We start from the raw sequence: 20216 nt of genomic DNA, 5'->3' as shown, positions 1-20216 counted from the left end.
GTGTCACTCCCATGTCGCCGCTGAAGAGGCCTGGCCCGAGCTGGTGGACCAGGGGGAGGTAGGGGTTCCTGAAGCAGGGCGGCTGCAGGGAGTGGGTTCTGAGGGCCGTTTGAGGGTTGGGGACCTGATTGACGGGATTCTTGGTAGGGAGTCTCAGGGGACCCAGAGTGGGAAGTCACGGAAGATTCTAAGTAAGGGGTTTCTGGGGAATTAGCTCTAGCAGTGGCAGACGATGGCATACGGGCCATTTCTGGAGGGGCAGGGCTGGGGGTGTCGTAGGATTCTGGGTGGGGTGTTTCTGGACCTTCAGACTGAAGAACGGGGAAGGATTCTAGATGGGGAGTCTCTGGGGGGTCAAGGATAAGGGTCGTAGGAGATTCTGGGGGTTCAGAGCTCGGGGTCCCGGGAGCTGGGTGGGCAGTCTCTGGAGGCTCATACTGCAGGGCACTGGGAGGTTCTGGGGAGGAAGTTTTCAGAGGAAGGTTAGAGGCTGCTCTGGATTCAGAGCGGAGAGTCTCAGAAAGGTCAGGACTGGGACTGGCCTGGGATTCTGGGTGTACAGCTGAGTCGTCAGAAGCGTGGGGTTCTGGCTGTAAAATTTCAGGGGCTCTAGGGCTCTTGGTTGCATGGGATTCTGGCTGGGAAGGTTCTGGAGGGATAGAGGCAGAGACCCTCAGGAATTCTGGCTGTATAACCCCAAGAGAAGCAGGGCCCGGGCTTTCGTAGGGTTCGGGCTGGGAAGTTTGGGAAGGGATCGAGTGGGGTTCTTCTGGCGATTCTGACTGCTGGGGGGTCTGGGCTGGGGTCTCTGGAGGGGGTGTCGCTCCAGGAACGACCCCATCCTCCGTGGTGTGCTGTTTCGAGGGCTCCGGAGGAGGCAGAGCTGAGCGGGCTTCCCCCGAACCCGGGGAACTCAGAAAGAGAAGGAAGAAGAAGAACCACGCCGATCTCATGGTGAACAAACTGAGCCTCACCTGTGCGGGCGAAATTGGAGAACTCCTGGAGCTGGCGCCACACCCGGGGCTGTCCCCACCCTCAGTTGCTGCCATTGGTCCTCAGGTCCCCCACTCCCTCCCTCCCTCTCCAGTGCCCCTCGGCGGGGGACTAGCATGTTATCCAGCCGGGAAGGGTGAGGCTGGACTACAACTCCCAGTGGGCTCCCGGGCGCCAGAGCTCGAAACCCGAAGAGATTGGAATGCCGAGCATCATGGGAATCGTAGTCAGCCTCCTTCCCAAAGTCGTGCTGGTCCCCAAAGGGCGAGGTCTGGAGGGGCGAGAGGGTTGGGAGATGTCTCACAGTTCCCCTTCCTCGACCCTGATCTCAGTTAGGTCTGGAGAGCGGAAGCAGGGACCTGGTGGGCAACGGCCCTCTCCCATTGCTCCCATACCCCGAGGGACACAGCCGGCTTTCACTTGTTTACAATCGAAGTTGCTCGGAGATCCGCTAGGGGAGAAGACGCGGGGTCCCCGAGGGGCGGAGGCTGGGGGGGGGGCGGGGAGGGGAAGCCTGTGTACCAGAAGGCGAGGAGGTCTGGGGCTCCAAACACCTGCGTCGGGAGTGGGAGAGACCTGGGTTGGCAACAGGCTGGAGAGAGCAGCATTTGGAATCCGAGGAACTGGGTTCAAATGCTGGCTCGGCTACTTATTTTCTTCTTTTGTGACCTTGGTCACTTCAACCTCTTAGCGTCAGTTTCCTCACCTCTAAAATCAGTGTGGGAGATGACCTCTAAGATCCCTTAGGGATCCTTCTATGATCCCACGATCCATTCACGGGAGGGGACAATGGTCTGCACTGTTGGCTACTTTAATTTGGGGTTGGTTTGGTCCAGCCTGGGCTCTGGGGAAGTGCCGAGGGGGAGTTTCAGTTACTTGGTGGGGATCCCTGGATCCCTTACAGAAGGAGATGGGAGAAAAGTGAGCCAGAACCAGTGGGTCCCTTGATGGAGAGTTTTAAATGGACTGCGTTGGGAGGGGGGAGGGAGAGGAGACCCAGCGCCTGGGTACCTTTTTGGGACGGGCCTCGGGGTGCGGGGTCCTTACCTGAGGGTCAGGGCCAAGGAGCACTAGCAGCAGCAACAGCAGCAGGTGGTGTAGAAATCTGGACGCGGGCAGGTGAGCTGTGGAGACAAGGATACAGACGGGGCCTTGGGGAGGGGGTGACGCACCTGACTGTCCCTCCCTTGAGAACCCGGGTGCCTAGCGACCGGGCCTGCTCTTAAAGGGACAGAGCTGGGAAGGGGACGGGCTAGGCTTCCTGGAGGGTGCTCAGCCCAGGCTGGGGAACCCAGGCATTCTTTCCCTCCTTCTTTCTTGGGGAATGCAGGTGTATTCCCTCTTCCCATTTCTGACCCTTACTCTTGGGACCCTGTAGCGCCCCAAGAGTCCACTTGGCTGTCACATTTCTAGTGGGCAGAGGAGGTGTCACGCCTCGACTCACTTAGGTCCTGAGTTGTGGCACTGGATGGGTGGTTTACAAGGATCAGGGACAAGAGGCCTCCTGGGCCACCCCACCCCCACCCCGTCCCAAAGCCAACTGTCTCGTTGGTGTGGCTCTCACTATAGACCTGTCAGGATTGTTACCGGACTCTTCCGTAGGGCCAGCTCTCCCTCCCTGTCCATCAGTGTCCCTCCCTCCTTTTCCACTTCTCTCTCTCCCTTTCCTTCCTGCAGTTTCTTTCTCTATCCCAACCCGTGTCTAGCTCAGGTTGCGTTCCTCTCTTCCTGATCCTGGTGGTTCCTCTGTCTCTCTCTCCCTGTGGCTCCCTCTCCGGAGGTCTGAACGTCGAGCCGGCCTTTCATGACGGGTCTTTCTTGCTTACTTATCCATCTCCCTCTAATCACCCATTCCCAGCTTCTCGGCTGGCTACCTGTCTCCTCATTTCTCTCCCCTCGCCATCCCTGCCTCCCCACCCCAGCCACGGCCCCTCCCGGGCCCAATTAGTACCCGACTCCGGCTCCGGTTCGCTCAGCCTCCTCCGCTCTCTGCTGCTCATTACCGGCGGCAGAGCCTAATGAGGCTGGGGGCGGCGTGACCCTGCGGCCCTACCCGGCCCGGGCGTGCGTCAGCAAGGGCCTTTATAAAGGCTTTGGGGGTGGTGGAGATAGGCTGCGCCTTGCTCTGGACAGAACAGGACGGGTACGGGCTGAACTTGCCAGGAGACTGGAGGGGGGCTGGGGAGATGGCCGGAGCCGCTGAGTAGGATTTGTGTCCCCCACAGGTGATGGAGAACCCCCAGAGCCGGGGGCGCCGCCGGTTCGGGCTGCTGCTGCTGCTGCTGTTGTCTGGAATCCCCGGCGCCGCCGGGGCTGTTTTGACCCGCTCTGAGAGCCCCAGGTGGGTATGGGGGTTCGGACCAGGAACTCTCCCAGACCACACGCAGAGACAATGAGCGGTACACAGGAACCCCAGATTCGCAGAGTTACATGGGTTGAGAGACGGACAGACACAAGAGAGGTTGAGAGAATGAGATGTGACTGACGGTGAAAAGATACAGATAGATCCCGAGATAGCCATACAGAGAAAGTGAGGGAGAAGCAGGGCTGGAGAAGCTGAGACACTCTTAGAGTGACAAGAAGCAGACGCCAAAGACGGCTTGAGAGAAAGAGATAGAGAGAGTCTCTGGAGGAAACTGGGGGGGACACTCTGGTCTGGGGCGGTGCTCAGGGAGCTGGAAAGGGACCAGGAACCGGTCTGGGGAGGCAGGAGCGTGGCCACGGACTTCTTGGGCGGGGATCCAAGTGGCCGTGGTCTCCTTCCTCTCTGAGACTGGTCGCGACGGGGGGAAGCCTGGGTGCCCATCACTCTCTCCCTCCCTCCACCCTCCCCATCCCCCCCACTTTGCAGTTCCTGGCTCCCGTGGGGTCCGCCTCCAGCCTCCCTGATCCTTCGGGACAGTCTTCAGCTGAGCGGGGATGAGGCCCCGGCCCCCGGGGCCCGCCCCCAGGACCCCTCCCCTAGCGCCGGACCCCAACGGCGCCTGGTGGTGGCCGACGACGCGGCTTTTCGGGAGCGGGCTCGCCTGCTGGCCGCGCTGGAGAGGCGCCGCTGGCTCAATTCCTACATGCACAAGCTCCTGGTGGTCAGTGATTCGGCCGCCGACTGACGCGGAGCTCTCTCCGGTGCTCCCCCCTTGCCAATAAAAGTTCCTCGACTTTTCTCAGCCTCATGTGTCTTTGGTGCGCTGGGGGGGAGGGGGGAGCCCGGGGGGCCGAGCTGCCCGGTGTCAGCCTCCTGCCCTCAGTGGCAGCTTTGGGGCCGGCGAGCCTGCCTCTCCCAGGGTGAGCCTGGGTCCCGCTTTGTGTCCCTGGGTGGGCGTCTCCTTTTCCTTGGTTTCCACTGCCTCAGGCTTCCTGGGGCTGTCTCGTCTCTAGCTCAGCCTGCCCTTTCCCCCCGTTTCCTTTTTCTTCTCTTTTCTCTGTCTCCGTTCCCCATCTTGTCTCTACCTGCCTCTTGATCTCCAAAGTCCTCGGTCTGTTTGTAGTTTTCTGGGCCTCTGGACCTGTGTTTAACAGGGTCCGGCCCAAAGAAACCTCCAGCTTCGGCAAGGAGGAAGCTAATTGGGTATGTTGGCCACATAAAAGTTGCTTAAACCCCAAGATTCTAGGATTGCTGTGCATGGAATGTTCTTAGGTAGGATGAGGGTGTTGAGATAGAGGATCCCGAAAGTCTTTCCCCCTGGGACAGCAAGAGCTCACCTAAGTTCACAACCCTCCTTTTACAGAAGCAACTTGGAGGAAGCCAAGGCCCTGAGGGGCAGGCCCAGCATTTGAACACAGCTCTTCTGACTCCACATTGAACATTCCCTGCCCTGTAGTGGCCCTGAATATCTGGGGGGGGGGGTTTGGGAATGGGGACCTCCAAGTTGTGTGCAGACTTCCCTTCCTGAGCAGTGGCAAAGTAACTTCAGGGTACAGAGGCTAACTCACTCAGAGGTCCCAGAGCCTCCTTGGGAAGCATGGAGCCCTCAGCGGTGCCCCTATGAAGAACTGCACTCAGAGTGGGAGCATGGAGGCAGTTTATTGGATCACACACTGTGCTGGGGCTCACAGTGGGGGGGCCTGGAGGTAATGAAGTTGGAGGTGGGGCCAGGCCAGAGGCCAGGAGGAGGCCAGGACTAGGGCACAGAGCAGTAGCAGCAGTAACAGCAGGCCCAGGATGGCTGGCTGAGCCATTGGAAGGCTGGGAGTCCTGGAAGAAGCAGACACAGATTGAGGTAATAGCCTGGGGGCTGACCTTGACCCCCAGACCATCACTGTGAGCTCAGACAAAGCTTACCTGAGTCTCTGGGCAGCTAAGGCGGTGGGATACATCTGGTCCCAGCGTGTCAACCTCCCAACTGAAAGCAGTTGGCTCATTACGGGCTCTAAGGCCTGATGGGGGGTTCGATCACTGGGACTGCTGAGAGGAAAGGAAGCCAAAGACCACCTCAGAACTTACAGGACAGGGGATTTGAAGTAGAGAAGGGATCTGAGAAGCCACCTAGGCCAGCCCTCTCCTTTTACAGATGGGGAAAGGGAGCCCTAGAGAAGGGAAATGAAGACTTCCCCAAGTTGCCCAGACACCAAGTAGCAGAGCCAGGCCTGGAGTCCAAGCCTCTGGCCCCTCATCCAGCTTCTTCCTGCTGCAGAACACTGTTTGGTGGTGAGGGCCCAGCCTCCCACCCATTCCAGCCTTGGCCTGTCCTCACCACTCAGCATCAGGGCACGACCTATGTCCAGCCTGTGGGCTCTTGAGGGTAGCTGGGTGTCCAGCCTGAGGGAGCAAAGAAGCTGACATGAGGTGCCCAGATATGTTGCCCCAGAGCCACAGCAGACCATCCCCCAGTCAGCCAGGCACCCCATGGTAACTGACACCGTCAGCTTCCACAAGGCCCCCTGGTTCCCACATCCCAAACCCTGGGATTGCTTCAGACCCCAGTCTTGCCCTTACCCCCAGTCAGTTTTCAAGTCCTGAAGATTCTCCCTCCATGTTTCCTATCTCTGGTTCTTTCTTTTTAATTTCACTTCCAAACGTTTTTCTTTCTCGCCCCTTCCCTGCCTCTATTCCCATAGGCCCTCCCTGCTCCAGGTCCTAATCAGCGCCCACCCCAGGCATAGTGGGGCCTCCAAAAAGCCTCCTCACCTCTGCTCTCACCCTCTGATTTATTCTTGCATTTATAACTATAGCATGGAAAGGACCTCAGGGCATAGAATCTACCCCCCTCCTTTTACACACAAGGAAACCTCTGAGAGAACCCAAGATCACATCAGTACAGAGCATCTGATGCAGGACTGGAGCCAAGGTGTGCTGCCCCCACAACCTCTCCCCCGCCCCTGCCACATGACCGGCACCAGCTTTCAGAATGCTCCTTCTATTCACAAATCTGGCTAAAGCCTGACTGCCCATTGAGTCAATGTCAAACAGGCCAGCCCTCATCCAATTCTGCAGGCCCCAGGCAAATGAAGCTTCCTCTGACTTGGGCTCTCCAGTCCCTGGGCCTTTGCTCGCACCAGTGTGATGCTCCCTGTGCTTAAAATGCCCTCTCTCTCCTCTTTGCCTGCTGAATGCCTTCCAATAGAGAGGCTTCTACACAAGGGGGAATGGGAGCCCTGACTGGGAGCAGCCTTGGGCTCCAAATTCAGGCCTCTGGCTGTTTTATTTTCGATCCACACTGGGCGTGTCCTTCAGGACTCAGCCTGGCTCTTCTGGTCCAGAGCTGTTGCCCTCTGCCCTTACTTGGAGTAGGCCCTTTCATGCCCTCCCCACTAGACCTCAGATGTGCCTGTATTATCTAAAGGTAGACTGAGTTGCAGGGTTTCACCCCTCTACTGACAGGGAGATCCCTGAGGGCAGGGATTGTGCCTCAGCTGAACTACACTTCACTCCCCAGCAGCCTGGGGGCACACTAGATGTCCTCAGGAAGCTGGGCTGGGGCCAAGCAGCCCCATTGGTCTACAAGTCAGCCCTGCCCACTGCCTTCCATACCCAGGAATCATTAGATCATTTAATCTAACCTCATTTTGCAGATGAGGAAACTGAGGCTGACACCACTTGCCCAGTATTACCCATGAAGCAGAAGAGCCAGGATTCAAGGCAGGCTTTCTTCCACAACCCTGTGCTTCTGGTCCCTTCCCCACTATGTCCAGCCTGTGCCAGAGCCTGCCCTGAGGGCCTGCTGCCAGGCCCAGGGGACAGGGAGTTCTTCGTTGACCGCCTTCCTTCCTTCTTCCCAAGTACTGACACTCTCAGAGTGTGTGTTGGGGGGGAGGGGAGAGGTGTGTGTGTGTGTGTGTGTGTGTGTGTGTGTGTGAGCTCTTGCACATATGTGTTTATCTGGGTGGTGGCTGGTATTCAGGACCTGGGGGAGGTTCCCGGGGCCCAGACTTGCCTCCCACGATCATTCAGATTCCCTGACCCCTGCTTCGACATCGGGCTCATTAGAGGCATTGAGTGCCTTATTATCCAGCCCTCAGCTAAATGATTTTCCCTCAGCACATCAGGAACTGGAGTGTGTGCTGGGGGGGAGGGGGGAGGTGTGGGTGTGTGTGTACAAACAACCATGTCTATCTGTGGAGTCACTGGGAAGAGAAAGGCTGGGGCCTTGGTACCTCATCTTGGGGCCTTGCCCTCTTCTTCCCAGCTCCTTGATGGTCCCACTGTCCACAGCTGTCCTTCTCTCCCAGTGACCTGTGGAAGGGACACTGGGTCATCCCAGCCTCCTCCAGCCTTGGCACTGCTCTCTCCCCCATTCTCTCTTTCACCCCAGCCTAAGAAAACCCCCTGCTCCCTCTGAGGCCCCTGAATCCTTCATGGGCCCCAAGGCTCATCCACCTTCTTCCCAATAAAGCCCAGCCACTCCCAGAGAGGTCTCAGTCCATTCACTTTACTTACTGTGGGGCCCCAAACATCTGGCCTTAGCCCTCAAACCCTCAGAGACTCCAGTTTTGGGGTCCCCCACACTCCCAATGGCTCCAGGCCTATGGACCCAAGCACCCACTCCCTTAGGGGGCAGAGCAACTAATGCTGGGGGGAGGATCACCTCTCTGGGACCCCTATACAGCCCCCTGTCAGCTGGCAGACCAGTCCAATTAGCAGCCAGACAGCCTTATTAGAAGCAGTACAGGAAGGAGCTCGAGCGGGGCGGGGCGGGGGGGGGGGCGGGGACAAAAGGGTAGAGGGAGGCAGAGCTGATGTGGGGGATGGAGGCTGGAGGCACAAAGCCCGGCCAGGCTGGGAGCACAGCAAGTTGGGTTGGGGGGTAGGATTCCTGGTATCTGAAGGCTGCAGCACTAAGATGAAGAAAGTGCCAAGAGGGTCTGAGGTGGGTCCCTGAATGGGCTAGACAGCTGATGCACTGACTGGGCTCCAGCTCCTCTGAGTGACTGGAGGCAAAGGGATGGTGCCAGCTGGGCTAGAGCCTGAGAGAGGGAGGGGAAGGTAAGGCACGGTAATGAAGGCTAACTCCTCACCAGGAATTCTCCCAGCTGCTCAGTGATTCGCTTGGCTTCTCTGGGCCAGTTGTCTGGGAAGGGAATAGAGTAGGCAGGTCAGCACAGGGACTCCCTTCCTTCATTCCTCTGCTCTGACTGCCCTCCTTGGCCATAGCCCCAGCTACTTCCCAGCCCCCACCCCTGGCCAAGGACTTTGTAACCTGGGCTCCAAGAACTTGGCTATTTTTCATTCTGATAACTGTATTTCCATGTAATTAGTTCCTTTCTAATCCCACGTTTACTGTATTTGAAATCATTATGAGAAGGGATCCAAAGGAGTCCATGGCACAAAACCCTGCTAAGCTCCCCTGTTCTAGGGCATCCTTGGCCTAAGCCAAGACAGAGCAAGCCTGCTGCTCAATGGAAGGGCCGACGCCATAGAACTACCCCCTCCCACTCTCCCCCTCCCCCCCCAGTCTAGAATAGGCCACCTTCCCCTGACCCGACTCTGGAGGCCCAGAAGCCTGACTCACCAACTCCTCAGCTGGGACTTTCCCCAGGACCTCAGTTCCTCCCATTCCATCCCGGGGCTCTTCCCATGTCTGAGAACCACACAGAGGGTTGAGGAGGCCTGCACCCATCTCTTGTCTCTGAGAGAGAATAAAGGAAACGATTATGACTGGTTCAGGCTGAGATCAGAGAGGGATTGGGAAAGGGGGTCAGTGCTGGGATGGGGCAGACATTTGGGCCCAGAGCTGAAGCCTCAGGAGAGTGGGAGGGAATTAGGCAAAGGGATAGTAATGGAGAAAGGCAGAGTTTGGGGGATGGTTACAGTTGGGGGAATGGGGATAAGGCCCAAGTTAGGGCTCAGGATGGGGCCAGACTGGGGCAAGAGGCAAAATCAGGGGTGAAGCTCATGTCAGGGATAGGCTGAGGGGGCATCAGCTGATTTACTAGCCCCCTCTATTCTCCCTTTCCTGGAAGACCTCCAAGGGGTGCTGCCAGCCCCAGCCCCAGCAGAGGGATGGAGCCACGGTCCAGCCCTTCTTTGGAGCCCAACTTTGTTCTGTCTCTGAGAGTTTTCTACAAGGAAAGGGGCCTGCATCGCTGGCTGACCTCCTGCAGGTCAGAGGTCAGGACACTGTTCACACATCAGGGCCCCATTGGAGGGTGAAGGGCCGGTCACAGACTTCAGATTGTGACCACCTATGGTTGGTCAGGGCAACCTGGGGGAGCTGTCCCCTTCTTAGCAGGTGACAGTCTCACCTGCTGAATGGCCTCAATCTCCAAGCACAGTGACTGGGGGTGCAGCTTTATCCATCCGCCTGCTAGTTCTTGGGTCCCTTCTTGAAACCTGGCCAGACCATTGAGAAGTCCTGCTCCGTCCATCATCTTGCCCTCCAGCCTCCCCTGGGCTTCCTAATCTGGGTCCTCTTCTCCTGGCTGCCCCAGGGGGCTGTCCCTGGGGGCTAGAGCTGGAACAGGCCTCCCTGCCTCTTCCCTCACTCACCCCTCAGGCCCCTCCTGGCTCTGACTCAGCTGTTCCTCCAGGTGGGAGATTTTCTGCTTCAGCTCCTAGGGGTAAGGGAGTACAAGCACCTTCCCCAGCTACCCCACTCTCTCATTCTCCCCAGCCCAACCCCTCACCCAGTCTAGGTGCCCTCTCCTCCTACGACAGGCCCCACTCCTGGACCAGGGTCCCCGAGTCTGTATTCGGACACCCCCACCCACTGCTGGATGGCTCCCTTCCAGAGGTCGGAAGGCCAAGATGGGGAGAGCATGTTCTCAAGGGAAACAGAGTGGGGAGGGACCCAGGGTCCCACCTGGATCATGGCCCTGTACTCCTCCAAGGCCTCAGTCAGGTTCTCTGTCCGATTTGTCCGCTGGCAAACCCCGAAGCAGACCCAGAGTCACAGAAGGGGAGTGGGCAGGGGTCACTACCCAGGGCCTGGTGCCCCGGGACCCTGAGTTAATGGGCAAGTAGAGCCTGGGAGAAGGGCCTTGGCCTCTGCCCACGCTGTGAGAGCCCAGGGACGGCCCCTGGCCTCCAGTCCTCCTCCCTCAGGGTGACACTGAGCAGGAGGAGGAGGTGAGGGGTGGCCTGCCTGGCATGCTAACCCCCCTTACTTCCCCCACCCCACTCACCTCTGAGAGGATAGTGTCTCGATGGCAAATGAGGCTCTCATACTCACACAGCTGACGCTGCAGGGAGGGAGAGGAGCCAGTCCATCTGTTCATGCCTGGGCTTGACCTGGAGCTCCCAGGAGGTCAGTTTGTCACCCTCACCCATAACCCCCCCCAAGCTCCATTGGGGTGTGTGCCCTGTTAGGACAACCTGAGCAATCTTGCCTTCAAACCTTCCCACTGCAGCTGCCCCCAGCCCCATCCTCCCACCAGGGAGTTCAGCGCCATCACTCCCTTGAGAAGGCAGTCAGGTGTAGCAGGAATTTGGAGTCAGGAAACCTGGGTCCAAATCCCAGCGCTGCTAAGCAGCTGTGTGACCTCGGGAACGTTTCTTCCCCTGACTGGCCCTCAGTTTCTCCATCTATAAAATGAGGCCCCCTGGCCCCATCAATCACTAACATCCGTTCCACAATCTCTCCCAGACCAGGGTCTTCTCAGTGTGGGGGACCTGGCTTGAGGAAGAGCATGGGCTCAAAGGGGGGAGTACCCTCAAGGCCTCCTTCTCCACGGCTAGCTCCTCACTCCTCTTCTTCATACCATCCCTTTCGGCCAGCAACTTCCCATTCTGGCAGGACACAGAGAAAAGGGCAGGCTAGAGAGGCTCTCAGAGTAGCTCAGGAGACCAAGGATGGCCTGCCCCGCTCTGCCTGGCACCCCTTGGCCTCCCCCCATTCAGAGGCCCTGCCTGCCTGCCCAGGCACCTAGCCAGTGCCTGCAGCATGGTGTTCCTCAGCAGCCTCAGGCTGCCTGGTGAAGGGCAGGGGAAAGACAGGGTGGCAAGGCTGCTGAGTCACCACCTGCCCAGCTGGCAGGAGCAGGTATTCTGTAATTCCTCTGGTCTCATCCCCTCAGCAAGTTGGATTCCCCCTCTGGGGCTACAGTGCGGGGCATCTCAGAGTCAGGCCATGGAGGTCCTAGGATCTGGTCAGTGCCTCTTGGCTGCCGGGTCCCACTTATGGCCTGGGCATCCTTCTGCTCCCAGATCGGGTGTCCGAGCACCCCTCTAGGATCTCTCTGTCATGACCCTCATGAAGGAAGGTTACAAACACATGCTGGGCTTTTTCTATTTCTCCAGGACCTTGTGACCTGACAGCGGCTGTGGCTTTACTGGGGCTCTGGGGTTAACTCCAAGAGTGTCTGGGTCTAACACAAAGATTACTCTGCTTTATTTAACAGCAGCTCAGCAGCTCTGGGGCCTTGGTGGCCTTGGGGTCAGACAACCTATGGCTGAGGTCTGGCTTTGCTTCTCCTTACTTCTGGAAGCTTGTGCCCTGGACCTCTCTGGATTGGCCCAGAAGACTGAAGTGTCCCTAAGCTTGGACACAAGTTTTCCTTTCCTTGAGCCTGAGTTTTTTTCTTCTAGAAAAGGACTTTCTGATGTCTTAGCCCCTTCCAGACCTAACTCTGGCTTGCTAACTCCGTAGATATCTGCCCTTCTGCCCTGGGGCAGCCCCTGGGGTTTGGTATGAACCTCAGCCCCTTGAAGACAGTTAGGGGATGCCAGGGCCTTACTGGAGCCAGCTCTCATCAGCTCTTGAGAGCTGATGGTAAATTTTCAGTGGGAGCATTCATGCCTGAGAAATTGGCAAGCCCACAAACCAGTGCTTGGCTGTCCAGGCTTTAAAAGGGCATGGCAGCAATTTTAATCCCACCAAGGGTAGGTGATGACTGCTGCTTCTGCCCCAGGAGCCCTGGTCAGGCGCTTTCAGCCCCTGCCCCAGCCCGGGCCTACCTCCTCCTGCAGGGTCTCCACCTCCGACACCAGCTGCTGCTGTTCTTTTTCCTGCCCAGGGATCACGGGGGAAAATGAAGGCCATCACAGGGGCCTCTGGGCCTGGCCTTCCCACCCCAAGCTAGGCCAAAGGAGCCCTTGTGGGACTTAGGCTCGGACACATGAAGCTGGACTAGCCTGGAGTAGTAAGAGGTGTGGCAGCGAGACCTGCCAAGGACTCCCTGCCTTCCCAGTGCAGCCTTGGTCCCAGGTCTCCTCTTCTCCTTTCCCCAGTCACCCGCCTGTCCATCTATGCCCTGAAAAGCTCTCTTGCAGCAATCCTGGGAGGCTCTATGCCAGCGGGAGAGGATTGGGGCCAGGGGAACGATGGACAATGACGGACCAGCCTAGGACCCCTGCTCACCATCTGCCGGGCCTGGGCCACAAGGTGTCGATTCTTCTCCTCTAGGCTCTTGGCCAAACTCTTCATATCTTCCAGTTCCTCATCCACAGCCTTGGCAAACTGCAAAGCCTGCTGGGAACTGAGCCAGGAAAGATAAGGGAGAGGTACAGGGCTCAAATGGGTGCTAATGGGGAGCACTGGGAGGAAAGTTGGGGTGAGAGACAATATGGGAGGGGGGAACGATTGGAGGAAACCCGGGGGGAAAGAGTTAATAGCCACTAGGGGATTTCAGAGATTAGGGCCACAGGAGTTATTCACGGTACTCAGGGAGGTCAGAAGAGATGGTCATCAAGGGGTATACTGTGCCCCCTCAAGTGTGGATGGGAGAACTGTGTGGAAAGTCAGGGTAGAATAGGAACCCTAAGTTCTCTAGGAAATTGAGTAGGCAGTACCCCTGGAGGAGGTCAGAAGGGGGAGGCCTGAGAGGTGCAGGAGAAGGTCTCAAAGGAAGCATCCAGGGTTCCAAAACAGGCTTGGGTGCCCCGGGTGCGGAAGCTGCGTACCTGCGGAGCTGCTTTCGAAGGGAGGCCAGCTCCTCCCCCATTCGGGCGGCCCCCTCGTCAGCCGTCTCCATGCTTCTCTGCAGCTTGGCATTCTCACCTGCTAGCCTCCGATTGCTGACTTCCAGCTCCTCCAGGCTGCTGAGCAGCTCAGCTGTGGCTGGCCTGTTGGACAAAGGAGGAACAGCCTCGTCATTGGGGCCAATCTCCTGCTTCACCATTCTGGGACCCGTCTCTGAGAAGGCCCTTTGGCTATATGATAATGGCTCCATCCAGGTTTAGGAGACCTCAATCTCTACTTGTCTTCTTTTTCCCTTCTTCCCGAAGAGCCAAGGGACTGAGGCTCTTCCTGATGGAGCTGGAGAGGGGTGTGTGTGTGTGTGTGTGTGTGTGTGTGTGTGTGTGTGTGTCCCCTCTCCCCTTGGCTCCTTGGAGGCCGAGGCTAACCTCTGTCTCTTATCACCAGCATAGAACCTGGTGCAGACAGGGCTTAAGGAGTGTGCCTGCTGCACCGGTGGTCCCCTTCGAGGCCTACTCACAGCTCAGAATCAGGTTCCTCGCCTCCAAAGCTCTCCAGTTGGGCAGGGTCTCCTAAGGCAACATGGACACAGACACCCAGGAGACCATGAGTGTACCCCAGGCACCTGTGAGACTCTCTCACCCCCAAGGTCAAGGAGCTAAGCCCTATACTGAGACAGAGTAAGACCTTCCCCAGTAGAAAGATAGGTCTCAAACAAATCATAGGGTTTAGGATTGGAACATTAGGAGTCATCTAGTGTAAACCCATCTCACAGATGAGAAAACTGAGGCCTAGAGAGGGGAAGAGACTTTCCTTGGATCAAAGTGGGTAGCAGACAAAAGGTCTTAAGATTATAAATGCACTGCACTAAGCTATGGAATGAGGGTAAGGCCCAGTAGCAGAAGTAAGGAGAGAGCTTGGGGCCCAGAAGGGATGGGGGACAGGCAGAGTTGACCCGCCCTCTGACTAGGTCTCCAGAGGGGTTAGGATGCAGGAAGGGAGGAGGACCCCCTTCCCTGTAGGACCTCACGGGCTCCCTGGGAAGTCCCCCCTGCGGTCTGACCCTGGCTGTGCCTGCTTCAGGCTATAAATAGAGTCCTCACCAGATGGCAGGAGGCTGGGTTCCACCGCCACCTCCTCCTCTTGCTCTAATCCCCTGCAGCAAAGAGAGGAACCTCAGAAAGCCTGCAGGCCTGGCCCTCCTGGGCTAGCAGCAGGAGGAAAGCCTAGGCCAGAGGGGGAGGCCCAGCAGGATGGAGAGGGAGGCCAGATGGTGATGGAGAGCTCAGGTCCATGTGGAAAGGATGAAGGGAGGGGAGGAGAGACAAAGAGGATGGCTGGACAGGGCCCTGGGCCCACTTCCCCCCTCCCCCCTCCCAGGCTTCCACAGGAGGACCTGGGCTCAGACACAGGATCGGGGCTCAGTGGAAAGAGAAGGAGAATGAGGGGTGGCACCCACAGCCCCAGCTGGCAGGTGGCGATCCAGTCCTGCATGATGCTGAAGAAAGTGGCCCGGTCTACAAGGGCGGTGGGGCCCTCCCCACAGGGGTCCAGGGCTTGGGCCAGGCTGCACAGATCACTGTCCTGTGGACCCCGCCCTGTCACTGCTTCCAGGTATGCCAGAACCTGACCCACAGCTACCACGCCTGGGGATGGCAGGGAGAGGCCTGTGCTAAGTTCAGGCTTGGCTCTCCCCCTGGTTCTCCCAGGAATCCCCAGGCCAGGCCAACCTCATTCCCAAGGGTCCCCAATACAGTTCGAAGCATTCTCAGGGCTTCCACTCCCCAAGACAACCCATACTTCTCCCTTCCCAGACCTCAGTTTCACCCTATTCCTTCACCAGGTCAGTCAAGTACTTCCCCCTAAGGGTCCCTGGGCCAGGTCCCCTTAGGCTAGAGTTCCATAGTCTATCCCTTCTGCCACAAGGTTCTCAGTCGAGGCCATTCTGGTCCCCATCATCTCCCATCATGCCCTCTCCTCACCTTTCTTCTCTGGGTCACAAGCTTCAAAAGTAGAGTTGAGCACCTGGTCCTGCAGGCTGAGTGTAGTCCCAAGACCCCAGTCCTCAGGTGGATCCCAAAGCACCACTAAGGAGAGGAGAGAGATGGAAGGGCAACAATAGGGAGAGTTGGGTTGGGCGCCAGTGCCCAGCCCCCCTACATTCACCAGTGATCCCCTCCCTCCCTGCTGTCTTCTCTAGCCCTCTCCCTTTCACCCCTCCTCTCATTTGTTTTTGACCTCTTCCTGCCTATTGGCTGTTTCCCTGCTGCCTCCACACACGTCCTTGTCTCCCTTAGCCTCAAAAAGCCTGCATTCAATCCTTTCGTTTCCCATCACCACCATTCCTCCCCTCCCCTGACTTTAGTAGCTAAACTCCTAGAGGAGGCCATCTATAACCTGGGTCTGCTCTTCCTTCCCTTTCACTCTTCTGAGCTCTAATCTGCAAAGTTGCCAGAGTTAATTGTCTTTTCTTCATGCTTATCTGCTCGTGACCTCTCTGTAGCCTTGGACACTGTTCGTCACTCTCACCTCAGTTCACTCTTCCTAGAGAAGGTTTTGGGGACCCTCCTCTCCCTCTCCTTCTCCCCTCCTCTGTCTCTCCCTGCCCTTTGCTGGATCCTCTTCCAGATCAGGCCCTCTCATGGTGGCTGTCCCTTAGGGTTCTGTCCTGGACCTTCTGCTCCACTTTTTCCATATGACTTCACTTGGTGATCTCCTCAGTTCCTGTAGATTTGATTCCCATCTCTACACTGATGATTCTCACATGTGCTTATCTGGTCCTGACTTCTCTGCTGCTTTCTAGATTGACATCTCCAGCTGCCTACTGGCCTTTCCAATGGCATCTCACATAAACATCTTAATGTGCCCCCAAATGTACTTGTTACCTTTCCCCCCAAAGCCTTCCCTCTTCCTGTTAAGGGCAGCATCTCCTAGTCACTTAAACTGGAAAAGTCAATGCCATCTCTGACTTATCTCTCTCTCACCCTGTCCAGAGGCAATCTGTTGCCAAGGTCTGTTGATTTTCCCTTCAGAACGTCCCTTATATACCACTTGGCCATTTCTCTGATATAGGCCCCAATCACCTTATGTCTAAACTATGGCAATAGTGTTCTGGTTGGTCTCCTGCCTCAGATTTCTCCCCATTCCAGGCAATCCTGCACTCAACTTCCAAACTGATCTTCTTAAAAAGAAGGAACATGACCATGTTCTCCACCCCCAACAATAACTCTAGCTGCTCCCTGTCACCTCCAGGATCAAACAGAAAACCCTCTGCTTGGTACTCAAAGCCCTTCAGAATCTGCCACTCCTGCCCTTCCAGTCTGCAGACTTTAGTCCTTTCCATGTGCTCTATGACCCAGTGATCCCTGGAACCTCCAGTTCCCTACTCCAAGCATCTCCCCTGGCTGTCCCCTGAGCCTGGAAATCTCCTTCCTCATCTCTGCCAGGTCTCCTTAAGTCCCAGCTAAAGCCTGCCATCTACAGGAAGCCTTTCCTGATTCTCCTTCCTTCCAGGCCTTCCCTCTATTGACTCTCTCCAAGATGTCCTGTGTATGTCTCCTTCATGAGCTCCTGAAGAACAGGGACTATTTTCCCCTTTTCTTTGTATCACCAGAACTTAGCACAGTGCCTGGGACATAGTACACACTTGAAAAATGTTTCTTGACTGACTGATCCTGCCTGAAGTCAGAGTAAGCCAGGGGTGTGGAAGCTGTGCCCTCGAGGTGACATGTGGTTTTCCAGGTCCTCGGGTACAGACTTTTGATTAAGTCCAAGTTTTACAGAACAAATCCTTTTATGAATGGGGTTTGTTCTGTGAAGCTTGGATTCAGTCAAAGGGTAGCACTTGAGGACCTAGAGGGCCACATGTGGCATTTAGGCCACAGGTTCCCCACCCCTGGACCAAGCCATCTTTCAGACATGAACACCTATGTTTTCCTGAAAATGTGGGCCAGTGGAAGACAGGAAGAAAGGGGGGGGGCTAGTGATAAATAACATCCCTTAAGAAGGGGTTAGAGGAAGAAAGACTAGGGGAAGGGACTATCTGGTTCATTTGTAAGATCCTTCAATATTCTAGTATCATCCCTCTTGCCATAGCCAATAAGACCCTTGAAAATCTCTGTTGGAAGGCAGGGAGGTGGGCAGGTCAGGAGCACAGGATACTGGAAGGAGCTGAGAGCCCCAAGTGCCAAGAACAATCCAATAACTGTCGGGAAGACTACATTGATCCCTGGCGGAATTGTCTCCGGCTGTCTGACCCCAGCCCCTGAAAGAGACCTCTCCTTATACCGCCCAGCAGTGTTCTGCTCTGTTCAGACATCAACTCAGAAATGAAGGCAGGCAGGCAAGGAGAGGGATCCTTGGAGCAGAGTCAAGGACTCTCCTATCTTTGGGCACATCTCCAGGTGTTTAAGCTGTCTCTTTCCTCCTTCCTCATCTCTGATAGGTCAATGTTCATTTCTCTTCCGATCTGTGGCCACGTCTCGCATCTCTGGGTCACCTCCTTCCTGTCTGAGTCTCTGACCCATCTCTGTGCCTCACTCCTCAAGTGTACATCTTTTCCTCTTTTCTCCTAGCTCTGATCCTTTCCCATCTTCAGAGGCTACTTCCTAAGCCTCAGACATTCCTCCTCACTGCCGCTATTTCCCACCTTTCTGACAATCTCTTTTGTCTTTCTTGGTCCGCATATCTGTGCCATGTTCCTTGTTTTTATGGTGTCTCCGTCTGTCTGTCTCACATGTCTCCGCACTCTTTGCTGTCGTCTTTGACTCTTCCTTCTCCTGCTCATCCTGTCCATGTTGCTGCATCTTGCCTGGCTCTCTCCTCCATCTGTCTCTCCTGTTTCTTTCTCCCCCACAACACAAACTTTTCAGTCTTTGTCTCCTACTTAGGACTCTGTGTCTCCCGGCTCCATCCTTTGGTCTTTGTCTCTTGGTGGCTCTGTGCACACTCAGGGTCACAGAGTAGTTACTGGAGCTTGCTGAGTCCAGTCTAGAAGAGGGCAAGGACTCCTCTTGTCTTTCTGCCCTTAGCGCCTAGAACAATGTCTGCTGCACCTCTAGTGAGGGGGAACCCACCACTTCCAGGGGCAGCCCATTCCATATCTTCGAAGTTCTAATTGCTGCAAAATTTTCCTATCTCAGTAACTTCCACTCACCATTCCTGGTTTCACCCTCTGTGATCACACAGAACAAGCTAAGTAATCTTCTAAATACATAAAACATGGCTATTTTTGCCCTTCAGTTTTCTCTTCTATGAATTAAACAGTCCCATCCCTTTACAGGATGGGTCTCTCTTAGCCTACCAGTATCGCTCCTGAAATGGGGTACTTAGAACAGAACTGGATGCTCGAGATACGGTGTGGCAGGGCTGGGAGCCATGGTCAATGCACCCAAAGATCCTATTCACTCTGGAGTAGTCACAATGTGGACCCTTAGTGAAAATGCAGCCCACTAGAGCCCCCAGATCTTCTTTGGGCCAACTTTCCAAACTCATTTAAGACTTGGCATTGTCCCTGCTTCGTCTTGCCTGGCACGAAGTCTTAGATCTGGACCTGACTCTTTCCTTGGTGGGCGTCCAGAAGAGCCTCACGCAGACTCCAGCTTCAGTCCTGTTGCTCACTGTGTGGCTGTGGCCTAGCCTTGGCCCCTGGCAGTGGTGGGGCGGATCAGGCCGTCTGAGAGAAGCTCAGCGGTCAGTGACGTTGCTCTCACAGCCAGTCTCTTCCCTGTGGCTGTGTCCCAAGGCTCCTCTCCTACCCTGAGCCTCTTCTCTTCTCTGTGCTTTCTCACTTGGGGGCCACAGCAGCTTTCCAGGGTTTAATTCTGAGCAGATGTATTGAGAACTGCCGCTCCCATTGCACGTCTTCTGCTGTGCTGAGTGTCTGGGAGGCACCAGAGATTCAATGCGTCCAGAACAGAACTCATCATCTGCCCCCAAAGCCACTCTTCTTCCCTGTTTTTATTGAAGACAACACGGTCCTTCTAGTCACCCGGTGCACAGCCCTGCAGTCCTCGCCTCTTCACTCCTCCTCCCTCTCACATATCCAATCAACCAATAAATTCACAACCAACCTTCACAGCATTTTCCTGTCTGTCCCTTTCTTCGCTCACACAGCCCCTGCCCTCATCCTGTCTTGCCAAGACCTATCATACTAGCCTCCTAACTGGTCTCCCAATTTCAAGCCTCTTCCTCTTCAATTTATGTCCCACACAGCTGCTGAAGAGATCTTCCCAATGTGCAGGTCTCTCCTCTCCTCAACAAATTCCAATGGCTTTTTATTGTCTTTAGGATCAACTACCACAGGATCACAGAATCAGGGAGCTGGAAGGGCCAACTCAGTTCAGAAGACGGCTAGTCCGTAGAAATTCTTTATTTTGCTTTTAAAGGCCTCCACAACCCAACTTTAGTCTGCTTTCCCAACCCTGTTATATATTATTCCCCTTCTGGAATTCTGAGGTCCAGACAAACTAGCCTTCTTAGGGTTCCTCACATACAACATTCCATTTCAAGTCTCGGTGCCTTTGACCTGGCACCTTCCTCACTTTTACCTCTTAAAATCCCATTTCCTGGAGCAGCTGGGTGGTGCAAAAGCCCTCGAAGGCAGGAGGACCTGAATTTCAATCAGGCCTCAGATACTTGCTAGCTGTGTGACCCTGGGCAAGTCACTTAACCCTGATTGCCTCCAAAAAATATTTTAAAAGAATGAAAAAATTCCATTTCTTTCAAAACTCAGCTCAAGTAATACCTGCTATATGAAACTTTTCCTAACCCCTCATCATCTGCTGTAGTATTGATTTGTATATATTTATATGATCCCAGAGTGTAAGTTCCTTGAGGACGGTACCTTTCATTTTTATTTTTGTATCCAAAGCACTTAGCAGACTGCCTAGTACACAGTAAGCACCGAATAAACGCTTATTGATTTTCATC

At 55.7% G+C, this 20216-nt stretch overlaps 2 protein-coding genes across 2 annotated transcripts in view; both read right to left on the bottom strand.

Annotated features, from left to right (window-relative positions):
* The window catches only part of GFY (golgi associated olfactory signaling regulator), a 3279-nt gene extending 2141 nt beyond the window's left edge, over positions 1–1138 (bottom strand). Inside the window, exon 1 of the mRNA XM_069103456.1 lies at positions 8–1138. Coding sequence (XP_068959557.1) covers positions 8–1049 — 1042 coding nt within the window. The 5' untranslated portion in view covers positions 1050–1138. The remainder of the gene's footprint in view (positions 1–7) is intronic.
* A 3882-nt stretch (positions 1139–5020) lies between these two features.
* KASH5 (KASH domain containing 5) lies at positions 5021–18091 on the bottom strand. The gene is made up of 19 exons (XM_069103455.1): positions 17935–18091; positions 15269–15373; positions 14746–14932; positions 14390–14442; positions 13807–13855; positions 13271–13432; positions 12729–12846; positions 12326–12376; positions 11081–11158; positions 10555–10611; positions 10233–10292; positions 9920–9984; positions 9676–9763; positions 8943–9059; positions 8449–8501; positions 7588–7666; positions 5688–5752; positions 5276–5398; positions 5021–5188 (listed from the first exon to the last, which is right to left on the bottom strand). The coding sequence occupies exons 1-19, from the start codon at positions 18089–18091 to the stop codon at positions 5044–5046; spliced, it is 1812 nt and encodes a 603-aa protein (XP_068959556.1). The 3' UTR covers positions 5021–5043.
* Positions 18092–20216: the final 2125 nt, after the last annotated feature.

This window comes from Petaurus breviceps, unplaced genomic scaffold (genome assembly GCF_028583685.1).
Source record: "Petaurus breviceps papuanus isolate PSGF00001 unplaced genomic scaffold, PetGlider_PUasm1.0 577, whole genome shotgun sequence".
NCBI lineage: Eukaryota > Metazoa > Chordata > Mammalia > Diprotodontia > Petauridae > Petaurus > Petaurus breviceps.
Note: the sequence above shows the minus strand (reverse complement) of the source record. Positions and strands in the feature narration are given on the sequence as shown.